This window comes from Podarcis muralis, chromosome 11, assembly GCF_964188315.1.
Source record: "Podarcis muralis chromosome 11, rPodMur119.hap1.1, whole genome shotgun sequence".
Taxonomy (NCBI): Eukaryota; Metazoa; Chordata; class Lepidosauria; order Squamata; family Lacertidae; genus Podarcis; species Podarcis muralis.
In genome coordinates this window covers 20,221,526-20,245,177 of record NC_135665.1, presented here as the reverse complement: position 1 = coordinate 20,245,177, position 23,652 = coordinate 20,221,526, and the positions used below count along the sequence as shown (strand labels likewise).

The 23,652-nt window shown below is 42.4% G+C and overlaps 1 protein-coding gene across 5 annotated transcripts in view; it reads left to right on the top strand.

Moving 5' to 3' along the window:
- SNCAIP (synuclein alpha interacting protein) overlaps positions 1 to 22,806 on the top strand; it is a 130,899-nt gene extending 108,093 nt beyond the window's left edge. For 3 of the 5 annotated variants that reach the window (XM_028748214.2, XM_077936106.1, XM_028748213.2), the window contains 5 exons: positions 2,425 to 2,594; positions 8,267 to 8,359; positions 10,997 to 12,044; positions 14,574 to 14,644; positions 22,206 to 22,806. In XM_028748214.2, coding sequence (XP_028604047.2) covers positions 2,425 to 2,594; positions 8,267 to 8,359; positions 10,997 to 12,044; positions 14,574 to 14,644; positions 22,206 to 22,290 — 1,467 coding nt within the window. In that variant the 3' untranslated portion in view covers positions 22,291 to 22,806. Of the gene's footprint in view, positions 1 to 2,424; positions 2,595 to 8,266; positions 8,360 to 10,996; positions 14,043 to 14,573; positions 14,645 to 22,205 lie in introns of those variants that run through there. The other 2 variants (XM_028748216.2, XM_028748215.2) reach the window with 2 other exon arrangements.
- The last annotated feature ends 846 nt before the right edge of the window (positions 22,807 to 23,652 follow it).

Below are 23,652 nucleotides of genomic sequence, written 5' to 3'. Positions count from 1 at the left end.
TGTGAAGGGTATGCCGTTAAAGGAATCCAGGGACTCGATGGTTTGGTCAACCCTGTGAGGGGGTTGTGCCCATGCCTGAGTCCAGGGGGGCATTTGGGTGGCGGAGATAGCCTGTTCCCGGCCTTCCGCTTATCCAGGTGTTCACCCTTGGCTGATCTATGCTGGTGCCCTGGGTCAGCGCTACCTGCCACGGTGCAGGGAGCTAGTCGAACCAGAGCCTATGCAACCACTCACTTGATGTAATCAATAAAGTTGTGGCCTAAATTTTGCCAAAAACCAAACCAAAATTTGTGCCTTGTCTGAATTTATTTAAGGGGGAGGTTAAAAGGTCTAAACACATAAAATGCAGCTTCTGGTTCATATGCAACAACAATCCAGGATTTTGTGGGAAGTGAAACTTAACACTGCAGAAGTTTATCTCCTGGCTGTGTGGGACGAGAAGGAGGAGTGTGAGCTGGAGGCTTTGCTTGGGGTCTTGCCCATAGCACTAAACCATGATTTAGCATCGTTGCTGATGTCATTCATTGTACTTTTAAGAGATGCATACATCATATAAGCACATTGAATGGAGGCGGGGGCATGATTTTCACTGATTCCTCCTTCCATCTGTAGCCCCTCTGTCATTTGGAGATGCACACAGACCTCCACCCAGGCATGAAGAGGCGTAATCACAATTCAGAGACACATTCCACCAAGACACATTCCACCCAATCAAATAAGGAGGGCATGGAGCAGGGCCTGCAAAATGCGTAGTCTCTCAAGAGGGGATGTGGCTTGGAGAGAGTCCAAGGGCCTGGAGCTTTCCAGTCCCTGCTCTAGATGCAGGGAGGACTCACACATTTCTCTACAGGGGAAATATGAGTGTGGCTTCGTACTTCAGACAGTTTTACAGGATATGTGAGGGAGACACTTTTGCATGTTCTCTCCCCTCTGCATTTGGGAGGATCCAAAAATGTTCCAGGAATGTGGTGGCATGTGAGATCGTTAATTTCGTCTTAACCACCTACCCATTGTTTATTCTGCAATTCTGTAACCCATAATAATAGTGGCACCAGACAAACACGGCAGCAAAACCTTAGTCATCTAATTATGAACAGAAATTGCAAAGCACAGGAGGGAAAATATAATATATTTTTGTTGATTGACTATCTGCACTGCTCAGTCATGCAGGCAGCTCAGAGTCTATACACTTTAAGAAAACAAACACCTTCAGGTAATCAAAGTTTCCATGGATCCCAAATTTAAGTCATTCTGCAAGATTTTGTTTTTGGAATTTTTAAAGCTACCCACAGAGCAGATTGCACTCCAAATATTTCATTGCATAATTAATAATTTAGTTGCAGCATCTACAGTATCACCAGATTTATCGAGTCCTGAGCTTATCACATGAGCAAACCATCTGAACTAGCACAGAATCAAAATCTGATATGACTGCTAATTAGGATAGCATAATTTCAGCTCATTTGTACACTGCTTAAAGTAAGGGTATGTGGTGGTGGAGAAATGAAATGTAGGAATCAGTCCAGCCCTCTGGCTGGCAGTAGCAGGATTTGACTGCTGCTCCCACATCAACTGCCATGTCCCCAAAATAGCTTATCCTCATCAATTAATTTGTATAATCCTAAAAAATATATTAACTGATTTGAAATGTAGACATCTAGACAGTCATATAATCAATAACATTTCAGTACAGGTCCATATTTTCCTTAAAAAATTGATTTAATAGCTATAAATGTTGTCCATAAATGTAAGTGTACGAAATTTGCAAGTTCACAATCAGACCAACAATATACAGTCATACCTCTGGTTGAAGTTGCTTCAGGTTGAGCGCTTTCGGGTTGCGCTCCGCGGCGACCTGGAAGTAACAGAACGCGTTGCTTCCGGGTTTTGCCGCTCGCGCATGTGCAGATGGTCAAAATGACTCATCGCGCATGCGCAGAAGTGGCAAATCGTGACCCGCGCATGCACAGATGTGGGTTGCGTTTACTTCAGGATGCGAACGGGGCTCCGGAACGGATTCCGTTCATATCCAGAGGTACCACTGTATTTACAACAAACTACTCACTGCTTGTAAAACAGGAAAAGGGTTGCCAGTTTTAGTACTCGGTTTTGCGTGTGAAAAAGACTTCTATTCTTCCTCAAAACTATTTATATTTCTTTTCCCTTATATACGAGGTAATTTGATTCAGCTTCTCTCAGTCCCAAAGCTTAATATACCATTCTTTTAATCAGAGCATCTCATCTTCCCCAGTATTTCACATGTCTTGGCTGCCAGTGTTATGCATAGCCCTTTTTAAAACCCATCTAGACTGGTCCCTGTTACCATATATCATGGGAGTGGGACTTCCCTTCTGCCTATGAAGAACCTAGTGCCTCTGAAGGTAACTGTTCCTACTAATAGACCTATACATGTATATATTTTAGACTCTGGTTGAATATGGAGCAAATGTCACTATGCAAAACCATGCTGGAGAAAAACCTTCCCAAAGTGCTGAGCGCCAGGGACACACCATGTGCTCACGTTACCTGGTTGTGGTGGAGACGTGCATGTCGTTGGCATCCCAGGTTGTGAAGTTAACGAAACAACTGAAAGAGTAAGTTTTCATTCATAATAGTGGGATTCTAACTGTTTGGTTTTTTTAAAAAAAAAAGTTATGTCGACATGTCCAGGTGCTGGTGAATGTAACATTTGAATAGAACAGGGTTTCCAAAATTTGGGTTTCTAATTGTCTACAACTCCCATCCTCCCTGGCTAGCAGCACCAGTGGTCAGGCATAATGGGAACTGAAGTCTAAAAACCCAAGCTGGAAACCCAAGGTTTGAGAAACCCTGGAAGAGAAGATGTATCCCATTAAAATAAACCATGGACACACAGTGAGAACCATTAGCCAACTGCATGTCTGCTGTGCGTTGCATATTCCCCTTTAAACTTGACCTTATGTTCACCTTGTGACACCTGGAGGGCATAATGAAAGTACATTCCTTGTATAAACAGTAAAATGGATCTTGAGTTCAATGGGGCTTTCTCACAGGTAAGTGGTACGATTGGCAGCCTCATTTTATCTCCCCCATTTTATCCATTCATACATCAAACGTCTGCGGTTCTGCTTTCATCTGCCATCCCGCTGCCTGTGTGCAAAATTAAAGTGTAAAACATTTACATGTTCATGACTAACCACTTGCCTATTGTTCTGATTGTAAAAGCATTTTTCTCGAGGGTCTGGCATCGCACTCCCAACATTCAGACGGAACAGTAGCTAAGTGCTAAATGTAAGAGACCCAGAGGTTCTTTTCTCACACACTGAATTGGCATGGGCTGGTTTTCCCATGTCCAGCTGTGCTCCTTTCTAAAGAAGCAGTTTAGACCAGCAGGCACTTCCAACGGCTAAAGTAGCGGCTTCAACTAGGCAAACAAGAAGCAGAGGCATCCCAGCCGGAGCAAAAAGGCTGCTGTCAAAAAGGAGAATAGCGCTTGTCCTGGATAAATTATTTACTTATTTATCAAATGTCTACGCCACCCTTCCTCTGAAAATCACAGGGTGCTTTGCAATATAAAAAACCCCCACAAAAACACATACCATAATAATTGCAAGAACAACAACCCCCTGCTAACAATTTAAAAGGCCGTAGATTGTTTAATTAACTAGAGGCCTGGGAGGAGGGAAATGCTTTTGCCAGGTACCTAAAGGTATGTATGATGGTCCTGAGCTGTTTAAGACTTTATGGGTAAAAAAACCCCATCACTTTGAATTGGGCCCGGAAACTAATTGGCAGCCAGTGCAGTCAGACCAGGATTGACATTATAAGCTCAAACCATCTTGCCCCTTTGAGCAATCTGGCCGCTGAATTCGGCACCAGCTGAAGTTTCTGAACCATCTTCCAGATAGCCCTACAGAGAACGCATTGCAATAATCTAACCTAGAGGTTTCCAAAGCATAAACAACAGAAGTTAAGCTATCCCTGTCCACATAGGGGTGCAGCTGGGCTGATGGAAGGCAATCCGTGCTACTGAGGCCACCTGAGTCTCAAGCCACAGCAGGGAATCCAAAAGTACCCTCAAGCTGCATACCCACTCCTTCAGAAGGAGGGTAATCCCATCGAGAGCAGGCAGCCTCCTATCCAACTGGTCTGGGGAACTGGTCTGTGCCTCAATCTTCTCTGCATTGAGCTTCAGTTTATTGGCTCTTATTCAGTCCATTACTAAGGAAAGACAATGGTCCAGCACATCCACTTTCTCACCTGTAGATGTAAAGGATGTGTGTCGTCAGCATGTTGCTGACAACATACTCCACAACTCTGGATGACCCCACTCAGCTGTTCCCTGTAGACGTTAAACAGCATGGGGTATAAAACTGAGGAACCCCACAATGAATGCTCCACAGAGCCAAAGAGCACTTTTCAAGCACCACCCTCCATAAACGACCATCCAAGTAGGACCTGAACTACCACAAAATGGTGCCACCCACCCCTAACTCCTGAAGGCATTGAAAGCCACTGAGAAGTCAAGGAGAATTAACAAGGACACATTCCCCCCAGTTTCTGTCTCAACATAGGGCAACATACAGGGTGACCAAAGCAGTTTCTGTGCCAAAATAGGGCCTAAACTCTGATTGATATGAATCGAGAAGACCAGTTTCCTCTAAGAGCACCTGGATCTTATTTACATAGAGAAACAGGGTGACTTTCCTCCCTCCGCTTAATAGTCCAACTTTAAGGCAGCACTGACATTTTTATGACTGTTCATATTAATACAAGAAAAATAATCTTTACTACTTGGAAGTCAAACAGAATCTGCTCCAGAAGTCCATTTGACTTCCAAAACGTTCGGAAACCAAGGCGCAGCTTCCGATTGGCTGCAGGAAGCTCCTGCAGCCAATCGGAAGCCCCATTGGACGTTTGGGTTCCAAAGAACGTTTGCAACTCACTTCCGGGTTTGCGGCATTCGGGAGCCAAAACGTTCGGGTCGCAAAGTGTTCGTCAACAAAGGTACAACTGTGTTTCTAACATTGTTATAAATGCAATCCCCGAACATTGTTCAAATCCAGGGTGCGATGTTTTCTGTGTGATTTGTGTGTCACTCAGTGTAAAGGTACATCCAGCTGTTTCGTATAAATGAACTTTATGGAGTACCGATTTGCATTAGAGGCAGCTCTGGTTCCTGGCCAAGGCACTCAAGTATGAGAAGGAAAATGATGAAGGGAAAGTGAAACAGGTAGACCAGCAACAGTCAGGAATAACAAATGGAAATAAGTGGTCTGAATCTGCAAAATCTTGGATCTTTGCATTACACGCCAATGCTGACAGAAGGTGGGAGTGATTTTTAAAATAGTGTAAGGAAACATGTAGGCGGGAGGAAGGAAGAGGGAAAATTGAAGGAAGGGAAGATCTTTATAAAGTGCATCTGGTTTCTACAAAATAGCATATTGGTGTCCCACCTAAAATACTTTTGCATTTTCCAGATCCTTTACTGTGCCAATATGAGCATTTGCTTTTTGTGAATACAGCAAATACAGCCTTGCAAATAGGCTGAAGTCATGTGGATGGTTTCTGGCTCCGACTTTGTCAATTCCAAAGCTCTAGAATTGAGAAGTGAGTTAATAATCTAATGTCCTTTGAGCCAGGAAATTATCCGGTTAAATACCCCACAGTTGGACTTGCGCTGTCAGTTTTGTTCTGCTATATTTTTTTCCAGGAAGTCATTCTGAAAGTGAAAGCAACAGTGCGTTTTTACATGCTTGCTAGCATTGCTACATGGTTTTAAATGGGGAAATAAATCACTGCTGGGGAAATTTAGAAATTTACTCTTACAAAAGTAAACATTAGCTAGGGTTTAACAGAGAGGGAAGATGCAGAATTCATGGTGGGAAAGAGCTGTTGATTGCTTGCCCTCTGCTGATGTAGAGACAGCTGTGTCCCTCATGACATTTTCCCTACATGGAGATGATAATATCAGTGTTGGGGGAAATGTGTGCTCTGTAACTTGTTAGGAGAGACCCAATAAATATGTTTTTTCCTGTGAGTTACACAGCACAGAAAGCTGATGAGAGCAGAGGATTTACAAAACCCTGAACTTGCAACAGACTGAATTCATCACAATTCACAAGTGGCAACATACATGTTTGTTTCCCCCCGATACAGAGATGAACTAATAAGACGAGACCTGCTGACTTAAACCCAGTCCAACTTCTGGGGAAGCACATAATCAGACAACAGCCTTCTCCTGGGTTTTTGTTTTGTTTTTTGTTTTTTTGCCCCCTAGAATGATCTCTGCAAGCAAAGCTTGTACACCATACCCATTCTGTGCCGCAGGATCTGGTGGTCAAAAGAGCTTTTGCCAAAGGCTTCCCTGGTGCAGATGTTGTCCTGCATGTGTGGAAGCCAAGAAGTGGGGCAAGCTACAATGGATGGTGTCAGGGCAGAGCTAGTCAGCATGGCCCCTTTACTTTGTATCAATGCCTGAGTGGTATTTCTGAATGGGGCTGTGGTGTAGTAATAATAATAATAATAATAATAATAATAATAATAATAATAATAATAATTTATTTATACCCCGCCCATCTGGCTGAGTTTCCCCAGCCACTCTGGGCGGCTTCCAATGCAGTGTTAAAAACAATACAGCATTTAATATTAAAAACTTCCCTAAACAGGGCTGCCTTCAGATGTCTTTTAAATAGAAGATAGCTGCTTATTTCCTTCACATCTGAAGGGAGGGTGTTCCACAGGGTGGGTGCCACTACTGAGAAGGCCCTGGTTCCCTGTAACCTCACTTCTCGCAATGAGGGAACTGCCAGAAGGCCCTCGGCACTGGATCTCAGTGTCCGGGCTGAACGATGGGGGTGGAGACGCTCCTTCAGGTATACAGGACCGAGGCCGTTTAGGGCTTTAAAGGCCAGCACCAACACTTTGAATTGTCCTCGGAAACGTACTGGGAGCCAATGCATTTGCGTTGAGTTATTGCGATCAACCACCTTATTTACTACCTGTCCAGCAAAACTATAGTTCAGGAGGCCAATGTGGTGCCCTCAAGATGTTGCTGGAATCTCTGGTGCAGTTAAAACAGGTAGAGAGAGGTGAGATAAAGCAGACAAGTGAGCAGAGGTTGGATTCTGTTTAGATGGCTTTCCATCTGCCAGGATGAAAACCCAGGCAGTTTATCTTTGGCTACACTGCTCTGTCTCCTCAAGTGGCTGTGACTGAAGTAGGTCTACATTGGGACTCACTGAAGTTTGAGTGAACCATCTAAACTACCAAATGAAAATCTAGCCTCAGCACACATTAGTTTTTTAATTGATATTATTTTTATTTGATTGTTTTTATTATTTAAGAAAGTATGAATGAGTCGTTGCAAATATTAATCATGTGGAATAATAGACAGAAGAGAACCCATTTAAAAGTGCAAACGCATTCTACACAATCGTAGAATTACAGAGTTGGAAGGAACCCTGTGGATCATCTAGTCCTGGCTTCCCCAACTTGGGTCTCCCGCTGTTTTGGACTACAATTCCCATCATCCCTGACCCCTGGGGGCCCTGCTGAGCTGGGGAATGATGGGAGTTGTAGTCCAACAGCAGTTGGAGATCCAAGTTTGGAAAATCCTGATCTAGTCCAAGCCCCTGCAATGCACTGATATGCAGCTGTCTCTTACAGGGATCGAACCTGCAACCTTAGTGGTATCTGTGCACTCCATCCTCCATTATAAAATATACTGCTCTGCTCCATTTAGCCCTGATCCACAACCCTCAGCTATCCTTAACTTTTGTATGGTGTCATTTGCTCTACCAAGCAGCTAGCGCTTTTCAGGAGAAACTTTGGGAGGTAACTTGAGCCAATTTTCCTCCCCAGTCACAGGCAAGATTGAACTAATTTCAAGTTTGCTGAGAGTTCAGTTTTAATTGGACACAGGTAAGCTAATTGTTGTGGGTCCCACAGCTCCGGCAACCGCTTCTTAGGATTCTAATCTTGCCACTTACTCCAGATTCACTACCAGCAATAAATAATGTATACAAGGCAGACAGCTTTCAGAAGGTACAATAGAGTGATCACAGCGTTTCCACAGGGATTAGAAGCAATTTGCAGAACAGAGACCTCCTTTGTGCATTTTAGTATTTGTATGCACTCTGTGTGTGCAACTCTTAAATTATAAATGTACAGAGGCTTTCGCCTCAAAGTGATGTTGAGTGAAAACTATCATTTCTCTTTGCCGCATCCACTAACAGCTTTTCTTTCAAGGAAGAAGTGGGCTTAACAATTTAATATTTCCTTATAGGCAGACGGTAGAACGTGTGACATTACAGAACCAACTCCAGCAGCTTCTAGAAACACAGAGATCAGAGGGCAAGTCACTGCCAACATCCCCAAGGTAACTAGGCGTACTGGAATAGAATTCCAATGTACTTCGAACTGGACTCTTTTCACGGTTATTGCATGAGAAGGTCATGCTCCAGCTAAAGATCCAATCGTTCATGCTGTGAAAGAATAAAAAGCAAAATGTCACATGATGAAAATTCATATTTTTTTAATTTGGCAGGTGTGAATAGTGGACTCTGTGAGTTTAAATGGAATTAACTTTCCTACATTTTCCAGTTTGATTTATTGTGGAACTTTTAGATGACTCATAGACATCACAGGAAACATCTTGTGAACTTCCACAACCTCACCTTATGGTGGCTTACAGTAATCTTACACTCCCAATAATTCATAAAAAGGCTTTTTTTTCTTTTTTTTCTTTTTTTTGCTGGCAAAATAGGCAGGCTGCTGTTCATGTCTTCACTGTCTTAATGTAAATGGACAGCACCAGAAGCATAGATAGAATTGTACATTTCAATGTTTTAACCGCAGTTACTTGACTTCAGCTGAATGAACATTGCTGCAGGCTCCCCATGTGTGAGTTGGGCCAGACCATTAGGAGCATTATTGGGCAAAGGCATAAATATAACTTACTGATAAAAAGCATGGAAGTAAATTCAGTTAATGAGCACCCCTTAAGCACCTCCATTTAGGTGGAAGTTAGCCTGAAATAATAGGGTTAGAATGGGAGCGTCAGAGTTCTGCCTTGAACAAAATTCCCTTAAGTGTATATAAAATTGTGTCATCTACTTGTGCATTTAAAACTTCTGATGAAACCTGTGATCCTGTCACCATGCAGCCCATGCAGTTTTTTAAACCCCCCCCCCTTTTTTTTTGCCAGCTTATAAACAGTAAGCCATTTGATCTGCAAGGCCATGTTTCAGCAATACCAGTGGAATTACTCCTGAGCAAACCATGCTAGATTGCTATTGCTCTTATTCAGGGGTCGGCAACCTAAGGCCCATGGGCCACAAGCAGCCCATGGGGGCCATTTAACCAGCCCATGGACCCCCACCACCTGCTCGGTCGGCTCTCGTGCGCCGCACTAAACCGGCGCAGAGCAGAGCAGGGTCCGCCTTCCGCGACACTGGCCAGCTTCCCATTGGCTGCAGGAAGCTCCTGCAGCCAATAGGAAGCTGTGCACACCTCCTCCACGCTGGAAGGAGTGCCCAAAATAGCGTTTGTGCGTGCATGCGTGCATGCGTTTGCACACACACACTCCAACCCACCGTGGCATTTGCGGAACCGTGAACCGATGGAAGCCACAAAAACTTTGCCAACCCCTGCTGTTATTCCTCTTGAATGCTCTTCCACTTCATCATTGTTTAGATAACATTCTTAGATAACCATTTTGGTTAAACAGCTTTCATACTTCTTACCGTTTGGGACCTTGTAAAGTTGACCTCTATGCAAAGTACAGTGGTGCCTCGCAAGACGAAAAGAATCCGTTCCGCGATTCTCTTCGTCTAGCAGTTTTTTCATCTTGCGAAGCAACCCCATTAGCGGCTAAGAGGATTAGCGCTATTAGCGGCTTAGCGGCTATTAAAGGATTAGTGGCTAAGCTGCTAAAAGGCTATTAGTGGCTTAGCGCCTTTGAAAAGGGGGGGGGAGCGGGGGGGAAATGGCGAGACTCACAAGACGTTTTCATCTTGCGAAGCAAGCCCATAGGGAAATTCGTCTTGGGAAGCGCATCGCAAACGGAAAACCCTTTCGTCTAGCGGGTTTTCCGTCTTGCGAGGCATTCATCTTGCAGGGCACCACTGTATAAAGGGTGGATCCAGACTGCCCTCTCCAGCTGGAGACACCTTGATTCAGTGGAAGTTCCCAGTGGAAGAAGAGGAGGAAAGTAATTTTTGCCAAATTTCCCCTTTACCCTGCAGCCACCAGTGACATCTTTGCACACTGTTTCAACTCTCTGAAGCAGATTTTGTGACAGGAAGGGAGGATATATGACATTGACCTCTTCTCTCCCTCCCACAATTGCTCTATTGGAGTATTGTATGGCAGAAACTCTGCTTGTTGCAAGTCTGGATCCAACCCAAACGGTTTCTGTAAACTGACTACAGAATCCTACTTCCACAGTAATTCGTTTCTCTTCATCTCTCCTTCTTCCACTTCCCTCTCTGTGTTGTGTTCCCCAAATCTCAAAATTTGCATTAAAAGCTCTTGTGGCAGGGACCTATGAATTCTTTATCATTACCGTGAAGTCAAAATTCCCATTGATTTTAATGCAGCAGAATTTCATATTTAAATTTTGGAGCATGCCAAAACAGGACTTGGTGGTTTTTATGTAAAAGATCCGAGTACATTTTAGTATTCCAGTTTTCCCCAAGCTATTCTCAGAAATTCTGCTGAGCAATATCTAATGCAACTCTTTAATCAGAAACCTTTCTGTAGAGATTAGCAAAGAAAGGAAATAATGGATCAAGCTTAGCCTGGAAACAGATTTACATTCTTAACAATGGAGTCAATAGTGTGACTCCATAATACATTCCACGTGGATAAAGGTCAAGAAAAAAGCAGTAGGGTGGTTTGGAAAACATATGCAATGGAAATGTCAGGGTTGCATTGTATGTATGTATAACTTTGGTTGTGGTTGCCTGTACTGAACGGTGTTTTTGTTTTTGTTTTTAATTTATCCCGATTGAAGTTCACCATCGTCACCTACTTCTGGCAAGCTTCAATGGAAACCATCTGACGCAGATGACTCGATTCTGCCGAAAAGTAAATTGAACACCCATGATGGGATGCAGATTCTTGGCAGTGTGGGGACTCCACACCACAACCGTCCCAAGATGAAAGATGAAGACTCAGATAAAATACTGCGCCAGCTGCTGGGGAAAGAAATCTCTGAAAATGTCTGCATGCAAGAAAAGCTGTCCCTGGAATTTCAGGATGTCCATGCCTCCAAGAGTACAAAGAAGCTTCCCCCGGGAAAAAAGGAGTTGAAGTTAGCAAGACTGAAGCATCTCATGCAGCGATCTCTCAGTGAGTCTGATACAGATTCAAATAACTCAGAGGATCAGAAGAATACGCCCGTGAACAGAGTGGACAAGCCAAGGCCACAGCCCATAGTAGAAAACATTGAAAGCACCGAGAATTTGCATCTGATGATTAAGAGGCACACTTTATCATCTGGGCGCCGGTTCCCTTTTGGGATGAGAGCCTCAAAATCTTTGGATGGCAACAGCCCTTCTCCCACTTCGGAAAGTAGTGATCCTGATAATGAGTCCCAGTACCAGACTGGGACTATATCTCAGAGCCAGACCATGGGAGATGCCTGCCAGCCGAGCTCTGATGCCACCACGACTCACAAAGTAGCCACAAGTCCCAAGAGTGCCCTCAAATCTCCATCTTCCAAGCGCAGAACTGCCCAGAATTTAAAACTCAGAGTGACCTTTGAGGAGCCTGTGGCGCAGGTGGAACAAACGGAGGCTGGTTTAAATGGGGAAAGGGACAAAGAGCGAAGTAAGGTCCTTCAGCGGCCTTCGTCCAACGCCGAATCTGGAGACCAGCAGAAAAGGCCCTTTGGAACCTTCCGCTCCATAATGGAGACACTGAGCGGGAACCAGAACAATAATAATAACTATCAGACTTCAGGCCTAATCAAGACCTCATCACCCTTTACCTCATTAGGAAGGAAAGCCACAGATAGCAAGGGAAATTCAGCAACTTCTGCAAAAGGAAAAAATAAGCCAGTGAGTGATGGATGGGGCAGAGGGAATGTTTTTGTATGTTAATGAATGAAGAAGTCTAGAATGGTTCCCCCCCCCCTCAACTGCGTTGAACAAATGTCAACACATCACCACTGGAAGGGCTTTAGGCAGGGAAGAGGTAATGTGGGCACATCTGGAAAGAGATAGTAAACTTACTGAAGGTGTCTGATAGAGATTTTCAGGGATCAGGTGCTATTTGTTCTGTGCAGCCAGTCTCTGCAAGCAAGACATGAGAGCCCTGAGGTGAAGTTGATCTCGTGTGGATTGTAGGGATAGTGTCAAAGCCCACGTGCTCTGCTATACACGTAAATAATGTTAGCTCAGAGTTCTCCTATGCCATTTTGTACTTAACTCTTTTGAGGAATATCTGAATTCAGAAAAAGAGCAGTTCCCATGCAAATACTTTCTAAAATACAAAAAAGTAGAAGACAAGGGGGATGTTATTGTTGTTATTATTAAATTTTATATTCCATCCATCATCAAAAGGGCAGTTTACAACATAGAACACAGATGTCAATACATAACATGTTATCTATACAACATAAAAATCAAAACAGTGATATAAATATAATGGTTATAATAAAAAATACATAATAGAATACAGTTTCCCATAAAAGACAGATTCACAAAGCAGCTACAGCATAAAAAAACAAGGGAGGAGAAAAATCAGCATCAATATATGAATTGGATACATCCAAACATAGGAACAGAGCCAAACAATGAGATAAGAATCTATGAGAACATAAGTACTTCTTTCTAAAACCATACAAGGATCCAAGCAAGGTGTTAAGTTCAGACCTCCTTAGCAAAATGCTTCACCTGGCAGCTATTATTATGTGGTTAAACTCTTCATGCAGACTGCCTTACCACAGGTCTGGGGTCATTTCCTCCATGCCATTACAAACCTTTCTCTTTCAGCGTCTGTGCTGGAAAGGAGAAAATTGTCCTTTGCGAGCCATGAGTCACTCTGCACAAAAGCCTCGCATGGAGTGCTTTAAGCTGGCCTCCCTCTGGTGGCTGTAAAGGAGCAAGACTCCACCTTTGCTCATGATAAGAGTGATGGCTGTAGAAATACTGGGCCTTGTGGAACTGGACCGTTGTGTTGGATTATTAGCTTCTGTTGATCTGAAGAAAGGCAATGGTAGCACATACCCAAACAGATTGATGGGACTGGAAAAAAGTGAGCATAAGGCTGGGAACAAGTTACAACAAAGGGTTCTTAAGTACTTCTGTGCAGGAACACAGTGGTGTCCAAAGGCTGGTTAGATAGTGGGAATAAAGCCGATTAAAACAGGGCCCTGGAAGCAGAGTTTTATACAATAAACAAGAGGTTTGTATTTCAATGCATTATTCAAACAAGGGGTTAACATTTACAGAAAGGGAAATCCAAGTAAAGGCAGACAATTCAGTTTGCTTTTAGTTGTCCAGCACCAAAGATCTGAACCTAAAAATTATTGCTGCTGCTGCTGTTATTGTTATTAATTCGCCACTTTAATTATAAAAGTGACCTAATGCAGCTTACGACGCAGTATAAACACTAAAACCAATTACAGCATAACAACTAACAAAAAACCCTGAAAACACAGCTATACATATAAAAGGTTTTTACAGAATCTGCCCCACTAAAAGAGGGCAGAAGTATTTGAAGTCCTTAAAATTAAGGGCCAAAGGTGCGGGTAAAGAGCAAAGTTTTTGCCGGGCACCGAAAATGAGTTCCTGTAATGTTTAACTGAACTGTGTCATTTAAAAGGCAAGCATCCTATTTCCTAGCCAAGCTCCCTTAATAAAGACTTGCGTTGAAAGAACACCTGTAGTGTTCTACAACAAAGTGTAACAAAAGAAGGTGAAATGTTATGTTTGTCCATAGTACTTTGCAGAATTCATACGTGGAGACTGAACAACTGGGAAGAAATTCAAAAAGCATCACTCACAGCCGGTGATGAAGAGTGGAAACATGTTTTTAACGTTTTACCCCCCCCCCCCCAAAAAAAAAGCTAAAATCAGTGATGGATGAAAATTACATTTCCCCCTCATATTGTTCCATATTGTTTTGCTGGCACCCCATGCCTGTCTTGTTCCTGCCTCCTTTTACCCGCCGTGTGGGTGGAGCATTCCCACTTGCCAAAATTTGCATGCTTTCAGATGGCACGTTCGGTCAGAAATGCGTAGTTTCATAACGCTTCACAGATGTGAGCTAGCGCCAAACCCTCCGTGCCATTTCCCTTTTACCTGAAGAGGCTTATGGGCACGATCGAAGGAGCTGCAGCCTTCCTTCTACTATGAATGGCGGAAGCATCCTGTAGCTCCTAGAAGCCAATGGAAGCAGCTCTACCACATGCCAAGCCCTGCATAGGCATCTGAGATCCAGCGAGGAGCTAGATTGTGGCATGTGGGTTTCTCAAAGCTTCCGCTAATACACTGTGACTTTTAATCACTGCCTTTCTACTATGCATGTGAGAAGCTTGTTGCATGATCTTTCGACTGATTAATGCATTGCACTCCCCCCCCCAGGCGCCCTACCCTGGCTGCATCAGTTTTTCCACTGGCATGCTGATTGAACGCCGCCTGTGTAACTATGCATGGTATGTGCTGATGCAGAGAGAAAATGTTGGCTTTCCTATTACTGCGTTTTTTATTATTATTATCCCCTCATTGCATGTGCAGCTTATAATTGTTCGCAGCTTAAACTAATGAAACGATTGACGACAACTGTAAAAGAAAATGAAATTTTGATCTCCAAAAAAAAAAGAAGAAGTAAACAAATCCCTGTTACAGTCCTTTGCTAATAACCATTGCTGAGCTCGTTTAATGTCTTCGGCACAAAGTAATGCATAAAAATCACTAGCGCTCATAAATCCAAAAATGCGTTTTAGTTACAGATTTTTCTTGAATGAAAGTCAAACACCAAATGAGAATGGAAATTAAATTTCCTCTTAGGAGCAGGCCAAGTCAAACTCCACTTACGGTCAGAAGAGACAGTGCGCTCCAGTCTCCATTATCCCATCTCTTTCGCACACTTGATTTAGTTTACTAATTTAAATGTAGTGTCAGGTAAACCAAAACCAACGTATTTTTAACCCTTGCAGGAATAGAAACATGCCAGGTGGTATCCAGCTAAGTGATATTCAAGAGTAGACCCATTGATATTAATTGGTTTAAGTTACTTAAGACCACTGGTTGTATTAGGTCTGAGTAGGACTAACACTGGATATTATTATTATTATTATTATTATTATTATTATTATTATTATTATTAATTGAATTTATATACCGCCCTATACCTGGGGGTCTCAGGGCTTCACAGAATTGGGATATCACCCAATGTTTCTAACACAGAAGTGCAGCTTTTGCTAAGCACTTGTCTGATGGGGTGGGATTGAGATTTGGGTGTTCATATTTAACAATCAGGGACGCGGGTGACGCTGTGGGTAAAAGCCTCAGCACCTAGGACTTGCTGATCGAAAGGTCGGCGGTTCGAATCCCCATGGCAGGGTGTCGCTCGGTCCCAGCGCCTGCCAACCTAGCAGTTCGAAAGCACCCCCGGGTGCAAGTAGATAAATAGGGACCGCTTACCAGCGGGAAGGTAAACGGCGTTCCGTGTGCTGCGCTGGCTCGCCAGATGCAGCTTTGGCCCGCTGGCCACGTGACCCGGAAGTGTCTGCGGACAGCACTGGCTCCCGGCCTCTAGAGTGAGATGAGCGCACAACCCTAGAGTCTGTCAAGACTGGCCCGTACGGGCAGGGGTACCTTTATTTAACAATCAACTGGCAACTTTGTAATTAAGGGTGAATTCAAATATCTGCGTTTATGGGATTTTCCTTCCATAAAAAATATGAAAAATGAATATTGACCACAATAGTAATCATGCATCTCAAGTGCCTGCTCACCTATATCTTGTTAGTTTAAAGTTAACTGCCTTCACTTGTTTGGGATATTTTATTTCTCATGTAGAGATGCATATTGTGCTCTAGGGTCCAGTTCAGATCTGTGAACAAACCATGCAACCCTCATGCTTCCTCCTCCCATTCAAGTACAAAAGGAAGAGATTTAAAGTTTCCATTCCTAGTTTGGGGGGAAATCTGTGCTTTGTTGCTGTGTTTGAAGTCCACAGAAGATGGTTGGTTCAGACCACTGTTTGTTAACAGGCCCGAATATCCTGGCTTTTTAACAAACTGTGGTTTGACCACACCACTATTCTCCACGATACACTTGCACCAAATATCCTCTCCCCCACTTTCACAGGGCCTGCAGCTACCTGCACACATAACCATAAATCATAGTTTGATGTTGGTCTGAAATGGACCTCTGTCTCCAATCTCTTAAGTATCCAACATGGAAATATTTTAGGAGTGGAGGGTGGAGAATTCATGGCACTTTCAGGAACACACAACGTATATAATTTAATCGTTTCATTATCCAACTATGCTAGAACCGAATTCTGAGTTTGCATAAGCTCACATAAATTAAGTCAGACATTTGTACGCTGATTAAGAACTAGGTATTTGTGAGGAAATGGTGGATTTGTCATGCTTGGCAATGCATGTGCTGTAACATCTATAAGTTTATTCTAGGCAAAACCTTGTAAACTTGAGGCCACCAAGCTTCTCCTTTATCATTTGATGAAATGGCTCAGGATGCAGATCACAGCAGGAAAATCAAGCAATAGGCCTTGGAAGGGTGATAATTGGGTTGCACCCACCCACTAATTAATTGGTTTCCCCAATTCTTGTCCATTGGAAACACATATATTTATTGGGACATTTTGGCACCGACTGTGGCAAAGCTGCAGGCCATGATAGGACAAGACTAGTAATAAGGTTAAGAATTAAGTCCTTTTAGGCAGCTGGTTTCAATGGAAATCCCTTTATCAATATATAGTGCAGTCTTGGTGGTTAAAGTGCTTCTCAGATCCATACAACAGACTTCAGACCCCCACTCTAGTATTAATCATTTGTTAAGTATGGATTCCGCATACATCATGGCTTTGGCTTTACAGCAGTTTCCCATGGGTAATTTAGTTTTGTCCTGGTAGCTGCCATATGTCCTGTATCCAGCGAACCACATCCAGCTACAGTTAAAGAGAATCACTTGCTAAAGCCATGTGGTAAATGTGTTAACTCTCTGCACACCAACCCAGGGACAAAATGTATCACATGTAAACGGCCACAGGGTTGTTGTTTTTTAATCAGCCAGTGTTTCTTCTTGTATTTTTAAATTATTATTATATTTTGGCAACAACGTTAAAATCTCAGCCACCTCCAAAAGCCCTGATTATTATTTGTTTCCTAATCAGCTACAGCTTGATGTTGGTAAAACAATTAACATTCCTTGGCGCCCTGTTAAAATTCACTAGATTTCTTTGTGCAAGCATACGATCTGTTTCATTTGCTCGGTACTTTTCTTCCCCTTTCTTTTTAAAAAATGCGGGCCCGTTTTTATCCCTGACAGTGCCAAGCAAATGTTTGCAATTACATTAGCCATGTATTGCCAGTGAAATATTTGCTTCCCATGGATTAAGTTATTGTGAAGCATGTAGTGCATTAAAGTGAGAACATATTTATCTTATCTGCAGGAATCACTCCAGTAACTCGTTCACATCGGTGGTAGTTTTCTCTGTCCCCACGAAAGCTATTTTATTACTAGGATTGTATTCAGATGACAAGAGATTTTTGTAAGCACCATAACATGGAAGACACATGGCGCTCAGATGTCTCTCCATGTTGCTCTCATACCCAAAGTATTTTGGGAAACTACAAAAGTCTAGACTTCTAGAAGTGAGTGGACAACAGAATGCATCTTGCAGTAGACATCTCCATTCAACAGAGCGCCATGGGAATCCTGCTTTTATTACCTGCAAATAAAATCAGTGCTTCAAGAGGTCGGGCAGAGAGGCTGGTTTGCGTGTAAACACACACACAACTAGAATCTGGCGTAGGACACAGTGTCAATAGACATTCCAACAGTGGAGCCAGAATCCAGCATCAGAGGCAATTGCCTTCCAAGTTTTCTATTTCCCATAGAATGCAGTGGCAGCCTTTAGACATATACAGTATAGGAATCTTCCACTTTTATGGCAAAATTGAATGCAATGGGGTCCGGGGCTCCCACTGGTGATCCCAATATCCAGCAGGAAGCAGGTTTTGCATCCTTCTCAGCTTTGTCTCAGATTGCAGCCTGCTCAGTTTGCCCTTTTAAAGTTCAATGGTGCCCAACAAGAGCCAAGTCTACTAGGGCAGTTCATCTGAAAATATCCTGGGTTTTCACAAAGGAAAAAGTAGGTGTTTGTCTGCTTTTTGACAGGGAACGTATTCACTTCAAATAATAATAATCATGTCTCGCCCTAACTTAACTCTGGGAACTTAAACCTTAGCAGAGAGTCATAGAGGAGATGTTATTTTCATCTGAATTCAGTGGAAATACTTCTATTTGCTTGGACACAAAAAAGGTCTCAACGTAGCTATTACGATCACAAATATGCTTGCAAATGTTATTCCATAACTGCGGTATGTGAGTGAGTTCACTGGTATGGTTTAGAATTGCAGCAAGCAAAACCTTTGGCAAGCAGGACACATCCAAGCAGCGATACCCTCTCCGTTTGGCTGGCTTAGGTCACCATGATGAATCAGCAACTGAAATACCACAATTTTTCTTAAATGTAGGATGGGCAATAACTGTGGTAACGGCAGTATTTTGTTGATGAAAGTCAGTTTTCTGTGGGTGATTTCTTCAAATTGAGCAAACCAGGCAGTAAAAGGCTCTGAGCAATTCTAACCCTTCAGCTGGGTGAAGTAGTACATTTTGGTTCTAATTTACTTGGGCTCCACTCTAAGCAGATCAACATATTCCAGAGATATTTTTTAAATGTTTTTTGTAGAAAACTCTTACGCAGCTTCCAATAGTTTTGGGCACTTTTAAGGCACTTCTTTCTGACCTTTTGATCACATTGTAGAGTTCTCCGATCCTCTGCTGGGTCTCTAATAATAGATTATTTTGTAGATAATAAATGCATACAAATGCAACAGTAAGCACCCAAAGTCATCCTGCTAATGCAAGGACTTCTGCTTGCACAATGGAACTTTCTCTCGCTCTTCTGTCCCTGCATCACCCCCAACCCCCAACATTCAGTTCTGGGGGTTGCACCGACACTTTGGAGCCAATTTGGGGATCTCACAGGGAGAAGAGGGAGAGGGGAAGTTCCACGGTCCCAGTGGAAGTCCTTGCACTAACAGGGCAACTTCAATGGAAGCCACCCATATTGATGATTTATCTAACATGGGCGGTCCTCAGGGCAGCAACTCAAGGCACTGAGTTCTTCATTTAGCAGGTCTGGGTTTTTTAAATTTAAAGATAACAGCCTCAGGTGTGGCACAAAGATTGCATGAAGGATTGCTTAACCCTTTTCCTCTCTCTCTGGCCCATGGTCCTGGGGAAAACACATCCCTAAACTATGGTTCATACTGCAAAAAAGTCAGCATTAATGCTGGTTTTCAAAGAAAAAAACAGACACATTAAATGCAGCCATGTGTCTAATGTATCTTCTCTTCTAACATATCCTTGACCCCCTTTTATGCAAAATAATTTATAGGAGTCTGCACCAGTGCTAACCTAATACCCCCAAAAAGAAAGGTATAACCATCAGTGACACACTAGTGAAGTAATATGTGGTACTATGCACATCATCCTATGTATTTATTTGCTCGACTTGGAAATATAAAGACTGCTGGGTATGTATAGTAGTCTGTATGTATGTATATGGTATGTATATGGGATCAGGCAGCCCATGAGCCTGAGGCAGTGTTTCTCAACCTATGGGTCCCCAAATGTTGTTGGACTACAACTCCCATCATTCCTAGCCAGCATGACCAGTGGTCAGGAATGATGGGAGTTGTAGTCCAACAACATCTGGGACCCACAGGTTGAGGCATTTTTTAGAGGAGGGGTGAAGCCCTGATTTGTAATGCATGGTGGATTTGTTACATAATTTGAGCTCTGTAATGGTGGATTTTGCTTAATAGGAAATCCAGCCCCTTTTATGTGTTGCTGCCCGGCTGGTCATGACTGTGTCCAATGCCCAGCTGGCCAGCAAAGGGAATTCCCCAAGACCTGGACCCTGATTGGCCCATTTGAACCTGGCTACTGGCTGGGAGGTAACCCCCATGTTTGTGATGGCCAAGGCAAACTCCCTATTGTTCAGCGACCATGTAGGTCCGGCTGGCTGGGAAGGAGCCAGAAAGTGAAGGTCCAAAACTGACGCCCACCAGAGAAGCAGTGAGCTTCCATTCTGAATATGGAATAACTATTGTTATTTGGGAGAGAAAAGGAGAAGGGGACCATTGTCTGTACCCAAGACATATAGAAAGTCAGTGGTATTTCACAGATCCTGCACCCAAAGCCATATGTAGCTTTCAACTCTCAGGCCGTCTTGGTGAATGTCTTGCTATTCAGGATATAGGTTGACTTTTGCCAACCTGATGTCCTCCATCCAGATGTCTACGCAAAAACATCTGGATGGCACCAGGTAGGCAAGGGCTGATGGTTATTTTTATAATTTGGCTTAATTACAAATGTCTCTAAGCAGACAGTGATAGATGGGCTTTAAGAGCACAAATATACAAGACCTTGGTAGCTGGGAGCAGAGAGAATCATTAGAGCTCTTACTTAGGCTGACTGCTGCTATGGAAAATAATTTCCTGTTTACATTGACTTTGAAGAACAAAACAACTGCCATATGCAAGCACACACAGCCCTGCTTTCTATTTAATACACAGAGCAGTTAGCACAGCTACTATTAAAAATAAAAAATACACAAACTGCATCTGGCTTTCTTTTATCATACCGATATATTTACATTTAATAGGAAAATATGGGCAGTTTATTGGGGAGGGAAAGGTTTGCTGGAGATTGTGCGATATGGCTGCATTTTCAGTACATCAATACGTTCCTTTCTGCTGAAGCAAATAAGCACATGTTGGAAGTTGTCTGCTATGATACAGAGTCAATCTGACAGGTCCCTGTCCAAATTTACAGTTGTTCTGTGGTTTTAGGGGGGGTTGGGGGGGATATCATAAAAGAGCCACAAATGTTGGAATCCATTTTTGAAATTCCCAAACAAAGGAGTTCAGACAAGCCTAAAATAGTTCATTTCCTTCACTTCATAAAAGAGATATTAACGCCATTCAAAAGTAGTTGTAGCTGGATACATAGGATTAAATCTGTGTTCATAATCTTCACCTTAGCGTTTTTAAATAGGTTCTGTAAAAGGTTCTTTCACAAATCAAAGGCTGATTTTGACTAATCCAGTCTTTATGTTCTGCACATTCTGATATGGGAACTGAATCCATATTTTTACAATTAGCATGTGCACAAGGAGACCAAAAAAGTATGATAAATGACTATATATTATCAGCAGTTTGTTTTTATTATCTACACATGTGTGACAAAAATTTCTCATGCTTGGTTTTACTTCACCAGCGGAAGGTCTGGTTGCAATACAGTACAATCCTAGGCATATCTTCTCAGAAGTAAGTGCCATTGAGTTCAGCGGAGGTTTACTCTCAGAAAAGTGTGTATAGGATTTCAACCTTGGTTGGTAATTTTGCATTTTATGACATGAAGAAAGGGGCCTTAGTTTAACTTCCAGATTTGTTTTAACTTCTCACTTTTACACTTTGATCCCTAGCTGTTTTGATGGAAGTAAATTCTTCTTGTAATAATCCACACACACACACACCCAATCAGGGTATTTCCTAGATGGCCAAAGAGTACAAATTTCACACATGTGATTTCTTCTGTGTAACAGAGCATGCTTTTATATGTCTACTCAGAAGGAATTCCCATTGAGTTCAATGGGCTTTACTTACATGCAAACAGGCAATATGACCTTTTTGCCAGACTTGGGATTGTTTGCTAGGCATGGGATTAAAAGTTAGCACCAATAGTACATTATTGGTGTTGTCAGCCCATGAGATTGGAATTCCTTTTCAGTCATCTTCAAACAGCTGTGGCAGTTTAAGCCCAACTCATTTCAGAAGGGACTGTGTTGGCACTGCTGTTGAATTAAGACATGGTGAAATAAATCAAATTACTGGGCATCTTTTGAATGACCAGGGGTGATTTTTTTGTTGTTTCTGTTTTTCCTTGCAGGCATAACAACATGAATAGGAAACTCCAGCAATCTTACAGCAAAGATTTTTCCGAAGAACCAGAGCTACAAGAATTCTTCCTTTGACTCGCATCTCACGGGATCTCAGTCTTCCTCCAAACATGGCCCGAAATCTTCCCACTTGAAAACTTAACTATGAGACGTAACTTTCACCAGCAGAATAACAGACTCTTAGGATGCCTTAAATTTGTAGCAGCTAGACCATATAAAAAAATTAATATGTGTCTATGTCACTTGTTTGTAAGGTGTACTGTTTTAAGGCAAAGGTGAGCAAAAGCCATGATTTGGAAACATAGCAATGCAAAGAACCTCTGGAATGATCTTCTGACATCCATCATTTTGTGGCCATTACTTGTTGCATGGATATAATGTAACATGTCTTGTATTTCCTTTTCTCAGAACCTAACTGTGTCTGTAAAAATAAGGACTCTGATTAGCCAAATCCTCACTGAGCACAGGACAAACGCTCTTCCCAACCCCACTCCCGGCCACCCTCTTGTTGAACTATGTTTTGTCGCTATTTCTAATTTTTTGTATAAAAGAAAATAAACCAGTGTTAACCAAAACACAGTGTGAACATAACCAGATGTCACTTCTGCTTCATTTATTTATGTGATCCATTGTGACCCATTTCATTTGTTAGCAAATCCAATTATAAAACTTTTAAAGTATCAGAACGTGAGTCATTATTCGCAAAAAAACCAGACTTTATTTAGGGGATCTATCCCATTATAATTATGCGGGGTATTTTGATCCCAGCACTTGCCCTTTAAAAAACTGGATTTTTTTTAAAAAATAGGTGCATGTTGCTTTGCTTAAAGAATAGGTGCACATGCTAAGAGAAATATACATGTGTTGCAAAAATAATAATAATACCAGCAGGTTGCCAAAACCAGTGTGCACATTGCTTAATACACACACCCTCAAATAAAATTGGTAGGAAGCTTTGGCAGATACCAAGGAGGTATCAAGGACTCAAGGAGGAGCAATTTCTTCGTTTGGAAAACGAATCCAGGTGATCTGATCTGCAGCTTGATCATTATAATGAACAACAATAATACAACAAAGAGAAGAGTCTACACTTAGTCTTCCAGCTGCCATACATTCTTCAGAAATAAAAAGTCAGACATGCTTTCCAGTTATCTTGAGCGCTGACAGTTATCACCCAAATAACAAAGTAACCATCTCCAAACCATGTAACAAATTGAAGATTTGTGCTTTAGAAAGTGTGAAATAGATGGACAGAAATTTGTATGAATGTGACCATGATGTGGTTTAGGAAAGACAAGTGAAGAGTCAGTTCTGAACTGTTCATGAATGTTAAAACTGTTTACCCTTCCACAGCTATTCTACTGTAACAATGTGCTGCAGAGATGACAGCTCTGAAATTCTGACAGCCCAAAGCTTTGCATGAAGATATGATGGAGA